Source organism: Gopherus evgoodei, chromosome 18, assembly GCF_007399415.2.
Source record: "Gopherus evgoodei ecotype Sinaloan lineage chromosome 18, rGopEvg1_v1.p, whole genome shotgun sequence".
Classification (NCBI taxonomy): domain Eukaryota; kingdom Metazoa; phylum Chordata; order Testudines; family Testudinidae; genus Gopherus; species Gopherus evgoodei.
Genome location: NC_044339.1, coordinates 960,998 through 985,848, shown reverse-complemented (window position 1 = coordinate 985,848; position 24,851 = coordinate 960,998). Strand labels below are relative to the sequence as shown.

Sequence of the window (24,851 nt, the reverse complement as noted above, 5' to 3'; positions counted from 1 at the left end):
TAAGTGCCACCTCCATAAGGAGCTGCTTAAGGCAAAAGTTTCGCTCCTTTTTGGTTCTAGAGCAAAACCCTTGCAAATCCTTGGTAAGCCTTTCCCAGACACTTGAGACAAGCATGGTGGGGGTCACCCATTGGCATGGGCTTGGAGCAGGGCTTAAACCCCTGGGACTTGGGCATGTAAGTCCTCCCAAGGAAAAGTGGTAGGGACCAAGGGTAAACCCCCATCCCAACTGCTACAAACTACTACTAAAATAAAACTAAACTAAACAAAAGGTGTAAGAGAAACAAGAGCCAAGGAACCATGGAGAACTTGCTGAGCAAGAAGCCACAGTTCCAACAACCGTCACTGGTAGTAAGAAGGAACGGAGGAGACAGGGTCATATATTGAGCGCTGTCACGGAGTGTGGGGAGTCCAGTCCTGCACCCCTCTTCCTGGGACCACAGTGACTCTCGGCCAGCCAATAAAACAGAAGGTTTATTGGACAACAGGAACACAGGTTACAGCAGAGCTTGCAGGCACAGTCAGGACCCCTCCATCGAGTCCTTCTGGGCTTTCAGGGTACTTGGATCCTAGCTAGGATACCCTGAATTCCGCCCACACAGCCCCAAACCCAAACTCAAACTGCTTCCCTCCTGCCACTCCCTTCCTTTGTCCTCCTTCCAGGGCAAAGGTGTTGACCTTTCCCTTCCCTTCCCTAGCTCAGGTTACAGCTCCGGTGTGGTCCATCCCCTAAAGTCCTCCTCTCTCCCATTCCCCACACAGACAGCCCCTACTCCATCACAAGCGCCATGAAGGCGCCACTCTAGGGGGGCTCCACAGCTGCTAAGGGAAAAAAACTTTCCAATGACTGTGCACATGGCGCACACACACCTGATTGGAATCAATATGAGTAATCACTCGAAGAATAATCTAGGGGTCCTGACTCCTAGTCCCCAACTGTCACCACAGTGCTTCATCCTTTAGCAGAAGGAACCAAGCCACAAAAAGCCGCAACAAAAGCCTGCTTCCACAGGCCTGGATCTAGACATGAGAAGTAACAAGTGTTCTCTGCATGTCTTTGAGAAGCCAGCAGCATCTGCCTGCACAGCCTTCTCCATGGTATATTAATTTACGAAATCAGCCACCATTCAGGGATGTCACCGGGGGACTGGCCATTTTCCAGAGTTTAGGGCATCGTGCATGGGACTAGGAGAGGTTTCTAGCCTGTGGAATGAAGCTCAGAAGAGGATTCTTGGATCAAGTCCCAGTTTCTTGTCCCTGAGCTGACTCAGAGTCCTGGGGACTGGTGTCCCAAGGATGGACTGCCCTTTGATCTCTGACCAAAGAACAGAGACCCTAAGGGAGAGTCTGCTGGGGCTTTTTCCTCTTTCCACAGCACTGTGAAGGAAGCATCCAGCACTTCTGGGTCCTAAATAACAGTATTCATTAATTCATCATTGCCAGTTCTGGGTTTGGGTGTTTGGCTTAAAGCCCCAGCTGCTGGAATCCTGGTACTGCATGAGAATCTTGGCTTTTAGTTGTTAAAAAAAAACACCACCCACCACACCACACCAAGCAAATTTCTAGCCCTCCTGGCTGCATGGAAAAGTTTGAACATGAAGCAAATGTGACCTGAAAGCACAAAAAAACAGAAGGCAAAGAATATTTTTTAAATATCAAGCTTTAAGCCAATCTCACAATTTTTACAGGGCCAGACTCGAGCTTTTGAATGTTTGGCATCAGTAGTACAACATGCCTAGCTACACACATCCAGCTGCTCTGGCTGGTTTCTGGCAGCTCCTAAAACACAAACACAGTGGGGACCACAAGAGGACTAGCAAACTATTTAAAGGACTACAATCTTATTCCTAGCCACTAGAGATTCATTCGCACCTGGACCAGAAAAGTCATCATGGTGGGGGCTGGAAGGTAGCAATGATGCAGAGAATCCCTGCGTGAAGTGGGGATCACAAAACTCAAACACTTAGGTGGCCGGGGGAGTCCAGCAAGAAGAGCTGATTGGGGCTACACAGCCCTGCAGTGGTTTCCCAGCCTCCTCCAGGCTGGTCCCATTGCCTACCCATTGTTCTCCACTCCAAGTCTGGAAGGAGTTAATGCTGCCAGCTCTACGTTCCACCACCAGAGAAAAACTGAATCAAGAAGTACAAGCTGGGCTATAGGGCAAAGGCTTGGCTGGCGGGGCCAGGGCTCCTTTGGTGCTGGCCAGCCACCGGACATACCCTGGGAATTACCCTCTCTCACTCTATGACCCTCGTCCCTACTGGGCACACTGGGCATCTGGCAACTTGTCACAAACAAAATGAGGGAGGATCCAAAATGGATCGGTCTGTGCAGTTCATACCCTCCACTCTGGTTTTCAGCTAGGAATTGCCTCTGATTTTCCTGGCTGGGGCTAAAAACAGCCAAATCCCCGTTTCATCCTGAATTCAGAAGGCCGGATAAAAGCAAATTTGCTTTCTGGCAGCTTTGAAAACAAATTCAGTGGGACCGCTAGAAGGCTCACCACTTATTTAAAACGGTGGTTCTCAACCTTTCTTCATTTGCAGACCCCTAAAAAATTTCAAATGGAGGTGAGGACCCCTTTGGAAATGGATCATCTGTGTCTATAGCTGATTTCTGTTCAGTCAGTTTTCAGTTTAAATCTTTCATGGACCTCTTAGACACAGTCCACGGACCACAGGTTGAGGTATGTGCACACCGCCCCCACCCCAAGCACCGACTCTGGCTGTAGTTCCTGGCAAATGAGAGCTGTGGGGGTGGTCCCTGGGGGCAGTGGAACGTGGATACCTCCTGGGCCCCCAAGATAAGCGCTGACCCCTTGGCCCCCTCTTGTACCCCAACCCCCTGCCCCCTCCAGAGCCCACACCCAAACTCCCTTCCAGAGCACGACCCTGCACCCCCTCCGGCACCCAAACTCTCTCCCAGAGCCTGCACCCCAACCCCCTGCCCCAGCCTGGTGAAATTGAGTGAGGGTGGGGGAGAACGAGCGCTGGAGGGTGGGGGGGATGGAGTGAGCAGGGGGCAGGGCCCCGGAGAAGGGGCAGGACAGGGGCGTGGTCTCAGGGTAGGGAAGGGGCAGGTGGTGGGGCAATGGTCTTTGGGTTTGTGCGATTAGAGAGTTGGCAGTCCTACGGGGTGGGCATGTGGAAACCCTGGCCGTGCCAGAAGAACATGCCCAGCAGGCAGCTCACTGGGCACCAGTCAGAACACGCTCAACGCCATCCATGGGCAGGGCTTGGGGGGGGGGGGGACCCCCATTGACTATTCTGCCCTGGGGCCTGGAATTGCTGTTGTTGGGCCTAGTCACCCTCCCAGTGTGGGTGAGTGGACAGCCCTAGCTGGCTCAGACTATCAGCTCCCAACCAGATAGGGGTTCAAGCCATGGGATTTCAGTCCAGATCTCACACATGCCAAAGATCATGAAGTGTTTGGATCTGGCTTCTTCATTAGTATCCCCTTAAAAACCAACAGAGTCTTTGCTGCCTGAAGCCTAGAGCCAGAAAATTCTCAGACCTGGGGCGGCCTCTGTTTTTAATTCACTGATGTGGACCCCTTGTGGGTCAGAGAGCAGCACTCTTCGTAATGTTACCCCTTAGCACACCAGGGCAAGCAATGCCACCCCCTTTTCCCACGTTGGGCTCCACCCCATGCTAGGGGTGCTGCTAGGGTTGCAGCAGCACTCCCAGCTTGAAATAACAATAGCAACCAAATGCTTTACAGTGTTGTTCAATAGCTTCCACTATAAAAGTTAAGTATCAGAAGGGTAGCCGTGTTAGTCTGGATCTGTAAAAGCAGCAAAGAATCCTGTGGCACCTTATAGACTAACAGACGTTTTGGAACATGAGCTTTTGTGGGTGAATACCCACTTTGTCGGATGCATGACACATAAGAGTTGTTCTAGTACCCCTACCCAGAAACAAGGACTGTCCCCATTTCTCTAGCCTGCGTTCTCTCCTTTCACAAGTCCCTGATCCAGTAGAGAGTCTCTTGCAGGCAGCACTTTCCAATTAATTGCTGCCATTGATTTATGTTGCCTCTCCCAGGCCAGGATCCAATCCCAGAGCCATGAACTAGCCATGAACCCCCAAGCACTGGGGCCTGAATTCTCATACATGCCACTGGCAGGTGCTCTGCTGAGCCAGGACTCTGATCCTCTGCCCCAACAGACAAAAATGCCCTGGGAAGTGAATTCAGATGCAATCACAGAAGAATCCTTTCTGAATATCATTCTTTAAGTGTTTTCTCCTGTATTCTTCAGGATCCCCTCTTCCTAGCTGACAAATGAGGTTTATTCCTTTGCTGGTTTTATCCTTTGCTGTCCTGCTGCACAATAGGTCTCTTCTTTATGTGCTGCTCAGCCTTTTTTAAACCCTTAGTGCTTAGCAGCGTCCTAGAGGAGTATGGTGAAAATATCCCCCCAAGGAACAAGGGCCCAGTGGTTAGGGTGCACCACTGGGCTCTAGAAAACCCGAGTTCCATTCCCTTCTCACAGACTTCCTGGGCAAGTTGCTTAGGGTGCGTCTATGCTGCAAAAAAAGACATGTAGCTGCGAGTCTCAAAGCCTGAGTCTGCAAACCAGCGCTTGTGCTAGAGTGCTAAAAACAGCAGTGCTGACATCAGAGCCAGCACTAGGCGGAAGCAGACTAAGCAATTGCTTAGGACCCTGAGCAGCTCAAGGAGGCCCCTAGTCACTTTTTATTATAAGAATTTGCCTGCTTTAATATAGGGGATGGCCAAAATATTCCTGCTTATGGCCCCCAGTAGGCTAGCACTGACTCTGATAGACATTCCAACCTGGGCTCTGAAGTGCTGAGAGCAGGGTGGGTCTCTGAGCACATGTGGGAATGTCCATATGGCTACATGTAGACTGGGCCTGGGCCTCTGAGTCTTGCTGCTGCAGGCCTTTTTCAGAGTGTAGACAAACCTTCACTGTGCCTTAGTTACCCCTCTGTGCAAGGGGCGATGGCCTTGCCCCCCGGGAGTCTCCATTACAGGGGTAAAGTATAGACTACCAGACCAGGAGGATGAGACTTTCTTCAGACAACTAACAGAAGTTTCCAGATCACAGGCCCTGGTTCTCATGGGGGACTTCATCACCCTGACATCTGCTAGGAGAGCAATACAGCAGTGCACAGACAGACAATCCAGGAAGTTTTTGGAGAGCGTTGGGGACAACTTCCTGGTGTAAGTGCTGGAGGAACCATGCTCCTCTTGAACTGCCCCTCACAAGCAGGGAAGAAGGGGTAAGGGAATTAGAAGTGGGTGGCCATCATGAGACGGTTGAATTCAGGATTCTGACAAAAAGGAGAGCAACAGAATATGTAACCTGGACTTCTGAAAAGCTTTCATTTTTGGAAGGAGTCAGTCTGTTTTTTTGAAGTGGAAACTTGTACAGATGACTAGGGAGGAGTATAAGAATATTGCTCAAGCATGCAGGGGTGTAACCAGGAAGACCAAAGCACAACTGGAGTTGCAGCGAGCAAGGGATATGAAGGGTAACAAGGGTTTCTACAGGCACATTAACAATAAGAAGATGATCAGGGAAAGTGTAGGACACTTACTTAATGGGGGACGCAACCTAGTGACAGATGATGTGGAAAAAGTTGAAGTACTCAATACTTTTTTTTGCCTCGGTCTTCACCCCAGACTGCTGCACTGGGCAGTACAGTGTGGGGAGGAGGTGAGCAGCCCTCAGTGGTGAAAGAGCAGGTTGAGGACTATTTAGAAAAGCTCGACGAGCACAAGTCCATGGGGCCGGATGCAATGCATCCAAGGGTGCTGAGGGAGTTGGCTGATGTGATTGTAGAGCCATTGGCCATTATCTTTGAAAACTCGTGGCAATCAGGGGAAGTCCTGGATAATTGGAAAAAGGCAAATATAATGCCCATCTTTAAAGAAGGAGAATCCAGGGAACTACAGGCCAGCCTCACCTTAGTCCCTGGAAAAATCATGGAGCAGGTCCTCAAGGGATCCATTTTGAAGCACTTGGCGGAGAGAAAGTTGATCAGTAACAGTCAACATGGATTCACCAAGGGCAAGTTATGCCTAACCAAACTGATTGCCTTCTATGAGGAGATAACTGGCTCTGTCGATATGGGGCAAGTGGTGGACGTGATATACCTTGACTTTAGCAAAGCTTTTGATAACTGTCTCCCACAATATTCTTGCCAGCAAGTTAGAGAAGTATGGGCTGGATGAATGGACTGTACGGCATATAGAAAGCTGGCTAGATCATCAGGCAGTGATCAATGGCTCAGTGTCTAGCTGGCAGCCTGTATCAAGCGGAGTGCCCCAGTGGTTGGTCCTGGGGCCAGTTTTGTTCAACATCTTCATTAATGATCTAGATGATGGGATGCACTGCATCCTCAGCAAGTTTGCTGATGTCAGGGTTCCTTCCCCACTCTGAACTTTAGGGTACAGATGTGGGAACCTGCATGAAAGACCCCCTATGCTTATTTACCAGCTTAGGTTAACAGTTAGCTACCATCACCAAGTGTGTTCCAAATCTTGGGGGAAGGCAGAGTTCCAAGTGGCTCTCCCCTAAATATTTCCCAAGTCCCTAACCCCACCTTTCCTGGGCAAATTTGAGACAAATTCCTCCCCCCAAGTTCTTACACCCCTTTTCCTGGGTAGGCTTGAATATACTCTCACCAATTAGTCCTGGTGAACACAGATCCAAAACCCTTGGATCTTAAAACAATGAGGAAAAAAAACCAGGTTCTTAAAAGAAGGATTTTATTAAAAAGAAAAAAAAGGTAAACTTTATCTCTGTAAAATCTGGATGAAAATAACTTTACAGGGTAATCAGATTCAAAGAGCCCAGAGGAACCCCCTCTAGCCTTAGTTTCACAAGTTACAGCAGAACAGGGATAAACCTCCCTCTAACAAAGGAACATTTACATGTTGAGAAAAAGATAAAACATACACCTTGCTTGGCTGTTACTTAAAGTTTGAAATATGAGAGACTTGTGCAGAAAGATTTGGAGAACATGGATTGATGTCTGGTCCCTCTTAGTCCCAAGAGCGACCACCATGAAAACAAAGAGCACAAGCAAAAGCCTTCCCCCACCCAAGATATGAAAGTATCTTGTCCCCTTATTGGTTCTTTGGGTAAGGTGTCAGCCAGGGTACCTGAGCTTCTTAACCCTTTACAAGTAAAAGGATTTTGGTGCCTCTGGAGAGGGATTTTATAGAATTGTGTAAAGGAGGGTTGTTATCCTTCCCTTTATAGTTTGACAGCAGATGACACGAAACTGGGGGGAAAGGAAGAGATGCTGGAAGGTAGGGATAGGGTCCAGAGTGACTTAGACAAATTGGAAGATTGGGACAGAAGAAATCTGATGAGGTTCAACAAGGACAAGTGCAGTGTCCTGCACATAGGACGGAAGAATCCCATGTACTGCTACAGGCTGGGAACTGACTGGTTAAGTCGCAGTTCTGCTGAAAAGGACCTGGGGATTGCAGTGAACGAGAAGGTGGTAATGAGTCAGCAGTGTGCCCTTGTTGCCAAGAAAGCTAACGGCATATTCGGCTGCATTAGTAGGAGCATTGCCAGCAGATCGAGGGAAGTGATTATTCCTCTCTATTCGGCTCTGGTGAGGCCACATCTGGAGTATTGTGTCCAGTTTTGGAACCCCAACTACAGAAAGGATGTGGACAAATTGGAGAGAGAGTCCAGCAGAGGGCAACGAAAATGATCAGGGGGCTGGGGCACATGACTTATGAGGAGAGGTTGAGGCAACTCGGCTTATTTAGTCTGCAGAAGAGAAGAGAGTGGAGATTTGATAGAAACCTTCAGTTACCTGAAGGGGGTATTCCAAAGAAGATGGAGCTCCGCTGTTCTCAGTGGTGACAGATGACAGAACAATGATCTCAAGTTGCAGTGGGGCAGGTCTAGGTTGGATATTACGAAACATTATTTTACTAGGAGGGTGGTAAAGCACTGGAATGGGTTCCCTAGGGAGGCGGTGGAATCTCCTTCCTTAGGAGGTTTTTAAGGTCAGGCTTGACAAAGCCCTGGCTGGGATGATTCAGTTTGGGTTGGTCCTGCTTTGAGCAGGGGGTTGGACTAGATGACCCTTGAGGTAACTTCCAACCCTGATATTCTATGATTCTATGACATGCTTTAGATAGATACGGGTGGGGCTGCCTTCAGACCTGTGCAGGCACACCAGGTTAAGGGGTGCTAACACACATGTTTTAAGAGAGGACCACAGAGTTTCTTGACCAGCTAACAGAAGTTAAAATGCAGATTGCCTTCTCAACACTAGGGTTAGCTAACACGTGTTACAACGATCACATCTTTCACCCTCATATGTGCAGGCTGTGTGAGGCACCACACAAAAACTGTCTTATGAGCCTGAGGCTGGCCCATCTGACTATGGGATTATGCCAAGACCAGCCCTCCTAACTGGTCTCCCCTCCAGCCTGCAAGGCTGCACCGTTGGCTCAGGAGGAGCAGAGGGACGACCAATACTGCAGGAGCTGAACCATCCACCTTGAAGAGTATGGGCTGGCACCAGCCATCCTGAGTTCTGTCTGCCTGCAGAAAGACCCCGGTAAAGAGCTCTGCGGACCTGCAGCTGATGGGTTCTCTGCATGGCAGTGTGTAAGCCCCAGACACAGCGCCATCGGGTGCAGCCCTAAGCATGTTCAGCATTCAGCAGAGGGGATCAGAACTCCTACATCTGTTCTTGACGTACACACTCTTTAAAGCACGTGCCTCAAAGCTGGTATGCCCATGGGCGTGAGCAGAGCCATTCCTTGGGTAGGGCAGATCAGGGCAGCCACTCTGGACCCTGTGCTTTAGGGGGCCTCACGGCTCAGTGCGATTGGCTGGCACAGATGACCAGCACAGTCAGTCCTGGAAGACAGGCGCAGGAAATAGAGGTTCAGGGGGTGCTGCAGCAAGCCTGGGGTCCCAGCTGCCAGCCCCATGTAACCAGGGGCCCTGCCCAGCCCCCAGTGCACAGCAGGGCCCCCAAGCCGGCAGGAGCTGATTTGTCCCAGGCCCTGCACCCTCTCTAGGGACAGCCCTGGGCGTGAGTCCCTACAGATCCACCTACCTGGGACAAGAGAGGCAAGACAGACTTCAGCCAGCAGGATGAGAAGAGCCTTCATGATGCTGCCGGCAGTCACTCAGGATGACACCAGGGACCTGTGTGCTCAGCAGAGGATCTGTTCTTGTGTAGCAGATTCTGCTGAATGGAAGACACAGAAAACATACACTCACACTGCTGCACAAGGGAGAAAGGACATCTACCCCAGCCCATCTTGTCCCTCTCTCTGCTTCCTCCATGCAGAACAGCTTTCAGGAGAAGACAGACTTGGCTGTAGCCTGGGTGAAATCCTTCAGGGACTGGATTGTCCCAGGTAGGCTGGAAGGGCTAAATTGTTCTGCTGTCCAACCAACTCAACCCAGGACAGTTTTTTCTCCAGGGGGAGGGTGCTGAGGTTAATTAAGACATGTTGGCACTTCTTAAACATATAGCTCGTATTGTCCTGCAGCGTCTTCTAAATTCCCTCTCAGTGCAGCGAGGGCACCCACCTTTAGACATTGCACCACCTCTGGCTGGGCTTCCTGTTTGTATTACAGTGGGGCCTGGTGGTACCAGGAGGGATCACAGCCCCATGGTGCAAGGTGTTGGACAGACACTAGGGATGCATCCACATGTAGGAAGAAAGGTGTGGTCTTACCACATGGTGGCTTACACCTAGTGTCAAGTATCAGAGGGGTAGCTGTGTTAGATCTGTAAAAAGCAACAAGGAGTCCTGTGGCACCTTATAGGCTAAGGGACATATTGGATCACAAGCTTTCATGGATGAACACCCACTTTGTTAGATGCATAGTAAAATCCTAGTGAGGATATGACAGTTTAGTTTTCCCATGTGGTAGCAGGTTGAGGTAAACACGAAAGGGGGCCCTGGAGGCTACCTCATCCTGCTAACGTGTGTTGAAACTGCAACTGCCTTGTCTGCATAGGGGTTTTACCACATGGCTTTCCACCCTTTTTTCCTAGTGAAGACAAGGAGCCCTAGTGAGAGAGTCCCTGCCCCAAGGAGCCTGCACCTAAATGGATCAGACAGAGTGAGAGAGGAAAAACCAAGGCAGAGAGGTTGAAGTGACTTGCCCAAGGTCATCTGGAAATAGACCAAAGTCCCCTGACTCCCTGTCCAGCTCCCTATGCACTGAACTGCACTGTCTGAAATGCCCGGCACCATCACCCCTCCTCCCTGAGGCCTGTGCATAGGTCACAGGTTCAGTCTGCACAGATGACCCATGGTTCAAGTCACTACTTAAGAATGCCACAGAATTGGAGTTAAGATCCAATCACTACACAGAAAGAGTAATTGCAGTGCAAACACCCCAGCGCTCTCAGAACTAGCTATGCGAGGGGACAGATAAACCAGCAATATCCTTTAATGTCCCAGCAATCTCCCAGAATGAATAAGGAGGACAAAGCAGAAAGAAAGCTATCCTCACCTCACGAGCAGCAGCACCATGGTGGAGGAGGGGATCCCCTGCACACACTTTGCATTATCAAGCTATGCCCGCCCCCCCACCATCTCCTCTGGGGAGGGAGAGGATCTGAGATAAGCCTGGAGAACCACAATACTCAGTTCCCTCGGATTAGCCTGCTGGGTGCCAGTGACAGAGGTGCCTTTGGAACTCAGTAACTGCTTCCTGGGTAGCACGGATTTTGGCACGGGACAGCAGTTGCCTTGCACAACCAGGCCTTCTCCAAAAACTCCAGCCAGCAGCAGGGGGGAGAACTAACCAGCATCCCCAGCACAAACCTCTGAGCGAGCCCTGCCATGCCAGCTGGCAGGGAGATCTAGCTGGTCTGGCAAATCACAAGCAGCTGGAGCATGTTATATAGCATGGAGGGAGGTTTTGTGCTTTCCAGCGGAGGGCCTGCCTGCTGTTTGAAGATGTATTAACTTTTCCTCAATTCCCGTGAGGTGGGCCTCCACCCTAATTCACAGATGGGGGAAAATGGAGGTTTGCTCAGTGCCGAGTTCTGACAGGACCCCATGGCCTGGAGGAGCAGAGGGCAGGAATCTGCACAGAAATGGCCACTGATCTCTGCAAATGATGGCTACATTACACTCAGCAATGTTGAGTCACCTGCTGGCAGGAGCTGTCCTGCTGAAAGAGACCTCGTGGCTGCCCCAGGGCAGAGGCTGGAGGCCAGGTTTACAAGCAAGCTCAGCACCCAAGATCTCCCATTGAGAACAGCCTGGGGAGGGAATTCCCCACTGCTCTCAATGGGGGAGAGAAGCAGAGATCTCCATTGCTCTCAGTGGAGGGGCAAGGTGGGATTTCTCCACTGGAAAGGGAGGTAGAGGGACTGTGGGGACCATTGCTCACAGGGGAAGCTGATGTCTTATAAAGATGTGGCCATAAATGCTTTTTCAGCAGTCAGGTGGCTCCAGGCATGAGTTTGGTGCGGGGTCAAGCACCTTTGCAGGCTTTCAGGATCCAGTGTGTGCTATTTGAGGAGCTTAGCTGAGACAATACTCCAACCCAGTGTGAATCCAGCCCTTGTGTCTCTGAACTGAATTTGGAATTGTAACATTCAGATAAGCAATAAAAATTCTCTTGCCCTCCCAGACAGAGTCAGGTGCAACAAGGAGAGGTGCTCCGCAAACTTCACTTACCCCAGATCTGCAGATGTGGCATTATTTACCTGCAGCCTCCCCTGCTACTCCAGTCCTGTAGCCTCCCAAGCTAGCTGGGCCAATGTAACTCAAACCCAGACACACCCACATTCCCAGCTCTGAAAGTGTACTCTAGTAGGTGAAGGGATGGGAACAAGAAGCAGGAGTAGGAAGGTGATATTAGCTCTGTGTGTATCAGAGAGATCACTGGTGACTGGTCCAGTTCTGGTGTCCCCATGTCAAAAAGGGGATTGACAATTGAAAAGGGTTTATAAAAAAAAAAAAAAAAAACTAAAAGAATGATCTGAGGTCTGGGAAACCTTCTGGAGTCTCTCTCTTGATCTATTTAGCTTATTGCAGAGAAAGTTAAGAGGTGATTTGATATCACAGTCTACAAGTACCTACAGAGGGATAAGATTTCAGATAGCAGAGGACTCTAATCTAGCAGGCAAAGGCAGAGCAAGATACAGCGGCTGAAAGCTGAAGCTAGACAAATTCAGACTAGAAATAAGGTGCACATGATTAACGGGATGGACAATGAATCATGGGGATAAGTTACCTAAGGATGGGGTGGATTCCCCATCCCTTGAAGATCAGATGTCTCTTTCTAAAAAGATGTGCACTAGCTCGACCAGAAGCTATGGGATTGCTGCAGAATCACTGAGTGCAGGCTCCAGGGTGGGGCCAGAAATGAAGGGTTCAAAGTACGGAGGGAGCTGTGGGCTCTAGCTGTGGTGCAAGCTCTGGGGTGGGCCCAGGGACGATGGGTTCAGGGTGGAGGAGGGGGCTGCGGGCTGGGGCAGGGGGCTTAGGTGCAGAAGGTGTGAGGGCTCCGGCTGGGGATGTGGGCTCTGTGATGGGGCTGGGGATAAAGGGTTTGGAGGGCGGGAGGGGGCTCCAGGGTGGGGCAGGGGGTTGCGGTGAGGGCTCCAGCTGAGGGTGCAGGCTCTGGGGATAAGGGATTTGGGGTGCAGGAGGTGCTCTGGGCTGAGACCAAGGGGTTCAGAAGGTGGGGTGGGGAAAAATCAGGGCGGGGCAGGGGCATAGGATGGGGTCAGGGTGGAGGCTCCGGGCAGTGCTTACCTCAGGCAGCTCGTGGAAACAGTGGAGTGTCCCCCGACCCCTCCAGTTCCTATGCGGAAATGGAGCTAGGTGGCTCTGCGTGCTGCTCTGTTCCCAAGCGCTGCCCCTGCAGCTCTCAATGGTTGCAGTTCCCAGGAGCTGCAGAGCCAGCGCTTGGGGTGGGGACAGCGTGCAGGGCCCCCTGGCTGCCCCATGCGTAGGAGCTGGAGAGGGAACATGCTGTTGCTTCTGGGAGCCACAGCAGGCAGGGAGCCTGCCTTAGCCTCACTGCGCTGCCGACTGGACTTTGAACTGCCCAGTCAGTGGTTCTGAGCGGAGTTGTCAGGGCCCCTTTTCGACCGGGCATTCCCGTCAAAAACCAGACACCTAGCAACCCTTGGTGGGGGAGGGTTACACCAGTTCTGCTAAACAGCTTGAAATTCCCACCTTAAGTGAAACAGGTGCAGCTTCCTCAGGAAACCAGCCCTAAATTAGGTCAGAAACCACTCTCTGCTGGGGTGAGAGGGGGATCTGAACACTCCTCCATGCTCATTTTTGGTCTGTGTAAACAAGGATTAATGGTCTCAAGTTGCAGTGAACTCCCCAACTGTCAGGCTGGAAGGCGGTCACTAGTGGAGTTCCTCAAGGATCGGTTTTGGGATCAATCTTATTTAACCTTTTTATTACTGACCTTGGCACAAAAAGTGGGAATGTGCTAATAAAGTTTGCGGATGACACAAAGCTGGGGGGTATTGCTAACACGGAGAAGGACCGGGATATCATACAGGAAGATCTGGATGACCTTGTAAACTGGAGTAATAGTAATAGGATGAAATTTAATAGTGAACAGTGCAAGGTCATGCATTTAGGGATTAATAATAAGAATTTCAGATATACATTGGGGACGCATCAGTTGGAAGCGACAGAGGAGGACCTTGGAGTATTGGTTGATCACAGGATGACTAGGAGCCACCAATGTGATATGGCCGTTAAAAAAGCTAATGCAGTTTTAGGATGCATCAGGCGAGGTGTTTCCAGCAAAGATAAGGAGATGTTAGTACCGTTATATAAGGCACTGGTGAGACCTCACCTGGAATACTGTGTGCAGTTCTGGTCTCCCATGTTTAAGAAGGATGAATTCAAACTGGAACAGGTTCAGAGATGGGCTACTAGGATGATCCGAGGAATGGAAAACCTGCCTTATGAAAGGAGACTCAAAGAGCTTGGCTTGTTTAGCCTAGCCAAAAGAAGGCTGAGGGGGGATGTGCTTGCTCTTTATAAATATATCAGAGGGATTAATATTAGGGAGGGAGAGGAATTATTTAAGCTTAGTACCAATGTAGGCACAAGAACAAATGGGTATAAACTGGACACTAGGAAGTTTAGACTTGAAATTAGATGAAGGTTTCTAACCATTAGAGGAGTGAAGTTCTGGAACAGCCTTCCAAGGGGAGTAGTGGGGGCAAGAGACATATCTGGCTTTAAGACGAAGCTTGATAAGTTTATGGAAGGGATGATATGATGGGATAGCTTAATTTTGGCAATTGATCTTTGATTATCTGCAGATAAGTATGCCCAGTGATCTGTGATGGGATGTTGGATGGGATGGGATCTGAGTTACTGCAGAGAATTCTTTCCTGAGTGCTGGCTGGTGAGTCTTGCCACATACTCAGGGTTTAGCTGATTGCCATATTTGGGGTCAGGAAGGAATTTTCCTCCAGGGCAGATTGGCAGAGGCCCTAGAGGTTTTTCGCCTTCCTCTGCAGCGTGGGGCATGGGTCACTTGCTGGTGGATTCTCTGCAGCTTGAGGTCTTCAAACCACAATTTGAAGACTTCAGTAACTCGGACATAGGTTAGGGGTTTGTTATAGCAGTGTATGGGTAGGGTTCTGTGGCCTGCTTTGTGCAGGAGGTCAGACTAGATGATCATGTTGGTCCCTTCTGACCCTAAAGTCTATGAGCAATACTTTATTAGACATGAAAGTATCTTGTTATTTAAGTCAGGGCTCTAGAATGCATGTTATGATTTTACTTGTGACTATTTGTTTCCAATACTTCTACATGCTATCACCCGAGTCACTGTTAAAATAAATTTGTAGGGACTGGGGCATGGGCAGTCATACCTAATGGTTAGAGTCCAGTGCCTGGAACCAAGGTGGGCTCCTGACTCTCCCACAAGCTCTAAGATCAAAGCAGGAGTCAGCATCAGGGGTGGGAGGTAAGAGCAGGCACCTGGAATGAGGCAGGAAAGCAGGACCTGGAACAGATGGGTGTCTGGGATAAGGATGACAGGAACAGGCAGGGCTTGGTCATGATCCATATTAGCAACCAGCCATGGATTCCCACTTTGATAGCTTCCTGTGCCTCTTTCTGGCTTAAGTGGAACTACCCGGCTGATCAATGGGGCTGGACGTGTCCCCCAATCAGAAGCTTTGTGAGTGGAGCTCTCTGCAAGCTAGTCCTTCAGGGGAGCTGCTGGATGCTGCCTGTGGGCCATGTGCGGCCTGGGGACTCCCAGGCCCTGCTTCAAGGTCCATAACCCTCACACTGCTGCATGTGATGCGGAGCAGTGATCTGGGGTGGAACAGCTAGGCTGGGTGTGCTCTTTCTTTGTAGCCAACGGCTGTTAATGTCCAGTAGAACAGGGGCTGGGGGCTGCTAGGGTTAGAGCATGCCTATCTCTAACCTGAAGGGAGACAGCAGCAGGGCCCGCGTAGGCCTCAAGGAGGTGCATGTGTTGCCCATTGCTGGTGGAGTCAGGGAACCCTAAGGCTTCCTCACACTCAGGGCAGGTGGTAGTGAGGTGCTTCATGTCCCTGGAGAGCATGACGGGGCGGGGGGGGGGTCAGTGACCCCAATACAATTGGAGAACTCCAAGCAGGCAAATCCATCAAGTCTCTCCTGCGCAGTGCCAAAAACTTTATGACCAGTGCCATTAGCACTATTGCAGTGCACACCTCCATGCACCAGCTGATCTACCACCACCATATTGGGTAGCTACTGACTGGCAGCAAGCAGGGTTGGTGAGCCTCCCGCTGGCCCTGGCTCCATGTTTCTCCATGCTGAGAGTAGCTCTATGTTGGCTTGCTGCCACTGCAGCTCCGGGGTGAGCACCATGCAGATTTCTAGGAAAGTGGCCTTGGTCATCTTTAAATTCTGCCACCACTGCTGGTCCTCCCAGGACTGCATCACAACTGGCTTTCCAACCCCAGAAACAACACTGCATGAAGTGAAGCTATTCCAGAAAAAGATCATGCATGCATAAATAGCTGCTCAGCTTCATCTTCCTTCTCTTAGCAAAATTGGATTGGTAGCACAACAGCTGGCCCCCAAAGTGACAGTCTACAAGCAGCTGTGTATTAGTGTCACACTGGCGGCACATACTGGCTGACACCAGTGTGAAAATCTTGCCAGCTTCAGAAGCTAGATGAATCATGGGAATTTGCAAGCTTGACCCTAAGTCCCAGAATTCCAGTGACTCCCAGCAGATAACCCACAATGCCCCATGAGAAAAGTACTAGAATGCATAGAGCCCAGCAGTGGGACAACACACCACAGGATACCCAAGTAGAATGCTAAGCACTTTTTTTGTTTTGTTTTGTTTTTGTTTTTTAGAGTCAGCACCCTACATTCAGAGGGAAGTGGATGCAAATATTTCAGAATAGTTATTCCACAACAATTTGTTCCCAAAAACATAATTCATAGACAAGCCCTGACTGACATCAGTGCAACCCCTTTACATTGTATTACTATAAAGTACTCCTTTTAAACCAATCACTAGAAGGCACCCTGAAACCAAAGTAAGAGTCCACACAACAGGGTTGCATTGATTTAAATAAATCTGTTTGTACTGGTTTAGAATGTTCTCATGCAAGCAAGGTCTCAAAACTGCAGACTTTGTCCTATTTAGCACCATGCACCCTTGATGCCAGTGTGATTTGAGGCTTCTGTTTGTTACATATTGACAAACAAACAAACAAACATCAAACTGCCATTTATTAGCACAGCTCTTCCTATGGCAAGAAACAAAACTGCTACTAGCAGGATGCAGAGATACCACCTTCCAGTAACAGAAAAACAAATTCCAGCAGCTAACCCCATAGAAAGAACACCACAAAGCCAGAGAGGAATGAGGCGGCTTTGGTTGTATACACAGGCCTTTTTGTTTTAATGTTCCAGTTGGTGCAATTATCTTATTATGATGTTTTGTGGGGGGTGCCAGGACCCCATTGGCTGGGTGCTGTCCAAACACAGAAAAAGTGTTATGTTAAAGGAAAATGCATTCCTGAGACTGTAATATCTTTGGCAGGAAAGGATAGCTTGGTAGTTTGAGCACTGGCCTGCTAAACCCAGGGTTGTGAGTTCAATCCTTGAGGGGGCCACTTAAGAATCTGGAGCAAAATCAGTACTTGGTTCTGTTAGTGAAGGCAGGGGGTTGGACTCAATGACCTTTCAGGGTCCCTTCCAGTTCTATGAGATAGATAGGACCTTTATGTGAAGTGTATACAGCATCTGGGGCCAGGGTTATCGGAACGCACCAATGTACTCTCATTGTGCGTTTGCTAACTGGGTGCATCTTTTGGAGGATGCCTGTTTCACTGCAGGTGAGTCTGCACTCCAAAATTCACATAAGCAATCCACCCTTGATTACTTCCCTTATGTTAGCCATTCACAAGGGACAGTAGCCACTCTACAGAACAACTTGTGGACAGATCTCTGGTCTGTGTGACACAGGAGGGCGGACCACATCATCATAATGGTCCCTTCAGACCTTTGACTCGACAAGTTGCTGTGATGTCCTGCGTCCACACAGTACTTCGTGTGGGGAGCTGAGACTTCTGGGGGGCATGCCCTACGTTGCAGCACTGCAGTGAGCTGTGCTGCACTACATGTGCCAAGGAGAAGGTGTCTGTCCCCTCCAGTACTCCTGGGGGAATTCTAAACCTCTGCACAATGCAGAATTTTGCATAAATGAATGGTGTGCATGCAGAATTTCCTTTCCTCCACAGAAATGGACTGCAATGCTACTAGGGGCCACTCAACCCAGCAGAGCCCAGTTCACAAATAGAAGACACTGAGGGCGGGGGAGGGAGAGGAAGCTAGAGAGTTCCTGGAAGCTCCAGTTTCCGGAAGCTCCAGTTTCCCACATGACTTAAGGGAAGGAGACAGCAGTGTGCAGGAAACTCCATTCAAGCCTGGGACTGAGTATCCGGCTGTTTCTTCCTCTGGATCCCTGGGTGAGGGAGGGGCACCACAGCTGGGCTGGGGGGGGGAGGGGAGGGGAGTCAGTGGGGTACCTGGACTAGGTGGCACTGCAGCTGGGCTTTGAGGAGAGGGAGTTTGGGTGTATTGCCTAGGGGGGCATAATTGGGCTCCAGGGGATGGAGGGCAGGGGAAGAGGAAGGTTGTGGGTGTCTGACCTCCAGGCATGAAAGTAAAATACCACTCTTACAGGTACAGGGCCCACCTCTGCTGCCCCACCCCCCGCCCTGCCCCAGAAGGGATGGAGCCAGGGTGAAAGTGAGGTACATTTCTTACTGGCACAGTCCAGAGGTAAGCAACCCAGCTCTCCTACATACTTCATACCTCCCATTGCATGACTTCAATATAGAAAATAAAGCTACCACCACCAGTACTGTCTGTACTAGAACTTATTTATTGGCATAAGCCTGAAAAAGTGAAAACTCACTGTCACTTTTTCTCCTTGTCCTCCCTCCTCCTCCAGCCAGGCTGGCTCCGTTTTCCCCCCAACCCCCACACTCAGCAGGGGCTGCAGTGGCTCCCCTCTAGCTTGCAGCAGGGGGACTGGCAGAAGGAGAAGCCTCCGCAGGATGCCTACTGCCTGCATAGGAACAGTTTAAACTCACCTGTTCACTCCCTGGTTCAATTTGTGGAATTAGGGGCCATTTCTGGCATCCTTGTTAATTTCACTCAGTGGTTTCTCTCCTCCCTGCTCCTCCAGCCCCAACAAATGTGACAGTGAGTTTTCCCCTCCACTGGCTTTTATTAGCTCTGGATTTAAGCTGTGCAGCCAAATGCCTATTCTATTCTGCCCCTGCCTTGGTCTCACCCCTGCCCACCCCCCCCAACACCTGTGAGTGAAATTAACAAGGATATCATAAATGGCCCCAATCCCAGAGAGTGAACAGCTAAATTTAAACGGTTCCTATGCAGGCAGCAGGTATCTGGGGAGGCTTCTCCCTCACCCAGTCCCCCTGCTGCTAGCTAGAGGGGAGCCACTGCCGCCCTGCTGAGTGCGAGGGTCGGGAGGATGCAGAGCCTAGCCGCGTTGGCAGCCTGGCTGGAGGAGGAGGGAGGAGAGAAACTAGTGTGACAGAGTTTTCCCTTTCCAAGCTTTTATTAGCTCGGAGTTTAAACTGTTTTTTTATGCAGCCCAAAGAGGTGAAAAAGCCAGTATTGGGTGCTCCACTTAAGTGCAGCAGTGTACCAGCAAATTTTTTTTAAAATTGGTACTCTGTACCGGCCCACTTTCACCTCTGCTGACCTCCCCATCTAGGCTTTGGGAGAGGAAGAGGGCAGAGAAACAGGAACTGGGTTGTCACAGAGGTTCTTTAACTCTCTCCTGCTGCAGAAATTTGTGTTTGTCTGAACTGTTACAGACATACTTGCTTAAAGGTATTTTGAAATAAATCAAAATAATTGAAATTGGCCTGATTATGCAAATTTGTCAAAATAACACTACATAATTTAATACTGTGTGCAGAATGTTATGTTTTTGGTGTAGACCCCCTGGCCCCCCAGAATACTTCTAGGGATCCTGAGAGGAAGAGCTACAAGCTCAGCAACTCACTACAGTAACCTGGTCCATCTTGGTGCACTCCAGATCTTTATCCAGCGCCTTCAGGACAAGGAGACAGCAGGGAAGGGAATGCAGGAGGGGAAAGGTTAGGATATTTATAGGTTTATGAATTAAGTTCGGGGGAGGGGGTTGTGCACACTTGCAAAATGGGGAGTTTCCACCTTCATGAAGGGCACCATCACTGGGCCATCTTTGGACATGCTGGTGCGATAGTCTGGAGTTATCATATTTGATGCATGTATGTAGTCATGAATTTAATTCTTGTGTGTTAAGGTGGCCTCAAGGAGAGATGCAAACTCCCCCTTCAGGAAAGAACAGCCTAGCAAACTTTGTGAGGAAGTGACATGGACAATTGATATGCAAAAAGACGGTTCCACTCAGAGTGACACACCAGGGAGATGTGTCTAATGAACTTGACCTGAGGTTGTATGCAAAAAAGGTAATATTTGCATAACAGGCTCAAAAGGATTCCTTAGGTCAGCTAAGAGGAAGTCTAATGCATGACACTTTGAGAACTCACACTTCCACTGCAACTACTAATTAGATAATAGCTTCCTTTTCAGCTCCACCTAAGCTACCTCTGCCACCTCAGAATCTTCTCTGTTCTAGTCACCCAACACTCCAAACTTCTATGCTAGCATTAAGCTCTGGGACTCATCAGGTATTCTTCAAGGGAGTGTCTCCACTACAGCAGGAGCCCTGCTGGATCCTTCTCATTTCCAGAGAACAGTGAGCTCTTTTATACAGATGTATATGGAAAGCATGCCTTCAAACAGGGACCTGTTCGGGGCTATCCTTCGCATGCTGGGAAGGCCCTCACAGCTGGCCACACACACTTCCCTCAGAGAGAACGATCAGCTGCTGAACTGAGCAGTCACACTCAGCTGAGCACCTTCCTCAGATATTCTGAAGGGTATGGGGTTAGGGTGAGGCAGGCTGTTGGCAAAGAGGGTAAGAGACTTGCTCAGAGTGGATTGTGAGGATATGCATGGTGAGTGTCACCTCCTCAGTGTGTTGGTCTGATACTCTGTCACCACCTGCAAGGCGGATGGGAAGAGGAGACTATGAGCAGAAGCTGGAAAGGGTGGAGGGCGTCTACAGGCCCATGCAATCCCTGCCCCCAAAACTCAACCCTCCTCCATATGCTTTATGCAGTAGGCTTCAAGGCCAACTGAGGTCATCTACTCTGACCTCCTGCAAAAGAATCTCACCCAGATCAGTTGCAATTGTTTTCAAACAGCATGACAATGGCCAGTGTTGACAGTCAATGTAAAAGAAACCAAACTGTCAAAGAACCCTAGAATATCAGGGTTGGAAGGGACCTCGGGAGGTCATCTAGTTCAACTCGCAAAGGAACTTGGAGCCTATGTTCAAACATTCAGCCCCTAGCATGACTCTTTGGGCCAGGCCTGCAAGAAGGCTCTGCACATTGGGTGCTGAACTCTTCTGAAGAAGTGGCCCCAGGGCTCTGAGCAGAGAAAGTAGAAGCAACTTGAAATACCTTTTGGTTTTAAGATGGCCAGATTGCAAGTAGCTCCTAGTGTTTGCTTGTTGCCAACTCTTGCAATTTGGGGCATTTTTGTAATATTTCCACTCCGGGAGTCACAGGCTACATGTACTCTAAGAGCTAAGGATGTGATTCTCAGGACTGTACGTACATTCATGTTAGCATGAGTATAGACAGCAAGGCAGCTGCAATCACATGGGTAGTGACAGGGGTTAGCCATGCCGAGTACAACACTATGTATGCAACTGCAGCTATGCTGCTATTTACATTCATGCGGCAAGTAGTGCAAATGTGTACAGGAGCAGGATGGGAGGGAAAAAAAGAAATGAGACCTTTAGCTAGTAAGACAGACAGATTCAGAATAAGACGGTTACTCACCTTTGTAACTGTTGTTCTTCGAGATGTGTTGCTCATATCCATTCCAATTAGGTGTGTGCGCGCCGCGTGCACGTTCGGAGACTTTTTACCCTAGCAACACTCGGTGGGCCAGCAGGTCGCCCCCTGGAGTGGCGCCGGCATGGCGCCTGATATATACCCCTGCTGGCCCGCCCGCTCCTCAGTTCCTTCTTGCCGGCTACTCCAACAGTGGGGAAGGAGGGCGGGTGTGGAATGGATATGAGCAACACATCTCGAAGAAAAACAGTTACAAAGGTGAGTAACCGTCTTTTCTTCTTCGAGTGCTTGCTCATATCCATTCCAATTAGGTGACTCCCAAGCCTTACCTAGGCGATGGGGTCGGAGCGAGACGTTGCGGACTGTAAAACCGCTGTGCCAAAAGCGGCATTGTCTCTAGCTTGCTGTACCAGCGCATAGTGTGATGCGAAGGTGTGTACAGAAGACCATGTGGCCGCACGGCAGATTTCTTGTATGGGGACATGAGCCAAAAACACGGCCAAGGAAGCCTGAGCCCTGGTAGAATGGGCGGTAAGGGGTCCCGTTGGCACACTGGCCAAGTCGTAACATGTCCTGATGCAGGACGTGACCCAGGATGCGATACGCTGGGAGGAGATTGCCATGCCTCTCATTCGTTCCGCTACTGTCACAAACAATTGTGGTGAACGCCGGAAGGGTTTAGTTCTCTCAATGTAGAACGCGAGAGCCCTTCGGACATCCAAGGAGTGGAGCTGTTGCTCTCTTCGGGATGAATGCGGCTTTGGGTAAAAGACTGGTAGGAAGACATCTTGGTTAATATGGAAGGCGGAGACGACCTTAGGGAGGAACGCTGGGTGCAGTCGCAGCTGTATCTTGTCCTTATGGAACACCGTATACGGAGGGTCCACGGTCAGAGCCCGAAGCTCCGAGACTCGCCGGGCCGACGTAATAGCGACTAGGAAGGCCACCTTCCAGGATAGGTACAGCAATGAGCATGTGGCTAAGGGTTCGAAGGGGGGCGCCATGAGCCTGGTTAGAACCAGGTTCAGGTCCCAAGTAGGGATAGGCCCTTTGACCTGAGGGTAGAGCCGCTCCAGACCCTTGATAAATCTTGACACCATTGGGTGAGAAAATACGTACTTGCCAGCCTCGCCTGGGTGGAAGGTGGATATAGCCGCGAGGTGGACGCGTAGAGAGGAGATCGCCAAGCCCTGCTGCTTGAGAGACCACACGTAGTCTAAGATGGTGGGGACTAGCACAGCGAGTGGGTCGTGGCCCTGCTGACTGCACCAGCAGCAGAAGCGTTTCCACTTCGCTAGGTAGGTTGAACGCGTGGAAGGCTTCCTGCGTCCCAACAACACTTGTTGTACTGCATCGGAACAGCGCAACTCGGACTGGCTTAACCAGCCAGGAGCCACGCAGACAGATGGAGGGACTGCAGATCCGGATGGCGCATCCTGCTGAAGTCCTGTGTGATCAGGTCCGGCCAAAGAGGTAGGGCAATCGGATTTGCCAGGGACAGGTCGAGCAGCATGGTGTACCAAGGCTGCCGCAGCCACGCCGGAGCGATCAGGATGAGGCGGGCCTTGTCTCTCCGGACCTTGATCAGGACTCGATGGACGAGAGGAAAGGGTGGAAAGGCGTAGCAAAGACGACCCGTCCACGGTATGAGGAACGCGTCCGACAGGGAGCCCGGGGAGTGACCTTGTAGGGAGCAGAACACCTGGCATTTCCTGTTAGATCTGGAGGCTAACAGGTCTATCTGGGGAAACCCCCACCTCTGGAAAATGACATAGAGGACGTCCGGACGGATGGACCATTCGTGGGACAGAAAGGATCTGCTCAGATGATACGCAAGGGTGTTCCGCACTCCCGGGAGAAAGGAGGCCACTAGATGAATAGAGTGGGCTATGCAAAAGTCCCACAGACGTATTGCTTCCTGACACAGCCGGGAGGACCGGGTCCCGCCCTTCTTGTTGATGTAATACATGGCCGTTGTGTTGTCCGTGAATACCGCGACACAACGGCCGTGCAAATGGCGTTGGAATGTCTGGCATGCTAGGCGAATGGCCCGTAGCTCCCGCACATTGATGTGAAGAGTCAACTCTCTCTGTGAGCACAGACCCTGTGTACGCAGGGTCCCCAGGAGCGCACCCCAGCCCAGTGATGATGCGTCCGTTGTCAGGGACTCTGAGGGCTGTGGGGCGTGAAACGGTAGGCCCGCACACACTTGGGAGGGCGTTGTCCACCAGCCTAGGGAGCCTAGAACATTCGGTGGAATCGTTACAATTGTGTCTGGCATCCCTGCCTGGTCGATAGACCGACGCGAGCCAGGTCTGCAACGGGCGCATGCGGAGTCTTGCATGTCTGGTGACGAAGGTGCATGCGGCCATGTGCCCCAGGAGAGCGAGGCATGTTCGAGCAGATGTGGTCGGGAAGGCCCGCAGGCTTGTGACCATGGACACTATGGCTTGGAATCGGTGCCGGGGGAGGCTGGCCGTCGCGAGGTTGGAGTCCAGCACTGCCCCTACGAATTCTATGCTCCGCGTAGGCACCAGAGTGGACTTGTCCGGGTTGATGGTCAAGCGTAGACTCGCAAACAGCTCCGTGATGACGGTGATGTGCCCGGTCACCTGCGCTTCCGACGTGCCTCAAATGAGCCAGTCGTCGAGGTAAGGGAAGACATGGATACGATGACGTCGCAGGGCAGCCACGACAACCGCCATACACTTGGTGAATACCCGGGGGGCTGAGTATCCGGGGGGCTGAGGAGAGCCCAAAGGGGAGGACCGTGAACTGGTAGTGGTCCTGATTCACCACAAAGCAGAGATACCGTCTGTGCGGGGGGAAGATCGCAATGTGGAAGTACGCATCCTTCATGTCGAGAGCGGCGTACCAATCTCCGGGATCCAGGGAAGGGATGATGGTTCCTAAGGTTACCATGCGGAACTTGAACTTTTTGATGAATTTGTTCAGGCCTCGCAGGTCCAGGATGGGTCGTAGGCCCCCTTTTGACTTGGGGATTAAGAAGTACTGGGAATAAAACCCCTTGCCCCTTAGTTCCTTTGGCACCTCCTCTATTGCCCCAACAGACAGGAGCTTGTGAACCTCCTGGACAATAAGTTGCTCGTGAGAGGGGTCCCTGAAGAGGGACGAGGAGGGAGGATGGGAGGGGAGTGGAGAAAAACTGAAGATGGTAACCAAACTGCACTGTGCTCAGGACCCAACGATCCGAAGTCAGCTGGGACCATGACGGTAGGAAGTGGCGGAGGCGGTTGAGGAAATGAAGTGGATCCAGAGGGGGGATTGGTAAGCTGCTCTCGGGCGCACCTTCAAAAGTTCGCCTTGGGTCCCTGCGGTGGCTTGTCGGACCCGGAAGTGTTACCCCTTTGAGGACCTGGCTGCCGTCTACAGTTTGGCCGGCCTCGC

General features: G+C 50.6%; 1 protein-coding gene across 2 annotated transcripts in view; it reads right to left on the bottom strand.

The window, feature by feature from the left end:
• Nucleotides 1-24,851, bottom strand: part of ALPL (alkaline phosphatase, biomineralization associated) — a 107,049-nt gene that overhangs the window by 68,618 nt on the left and 13,580 nt on the right. Inside the window, exon 2 of one of the 2 annotated variants that reach the window (XM_030537772.1) lies at nt 9,066-9,200. In XM_030537772.1, coding sequence (XP_030393632.1) covers nt 9,066-9,120 — 55 coding nt within the window. In that variant the 5' untranslated portion in view covers nt 9,121-9,200. The remainder of the gene's footprint in view (nt 1-9,065; nt 9,201-24,851) is intronic. The other variant, XM_030537771.1, reaches the window with a different exon arrangement.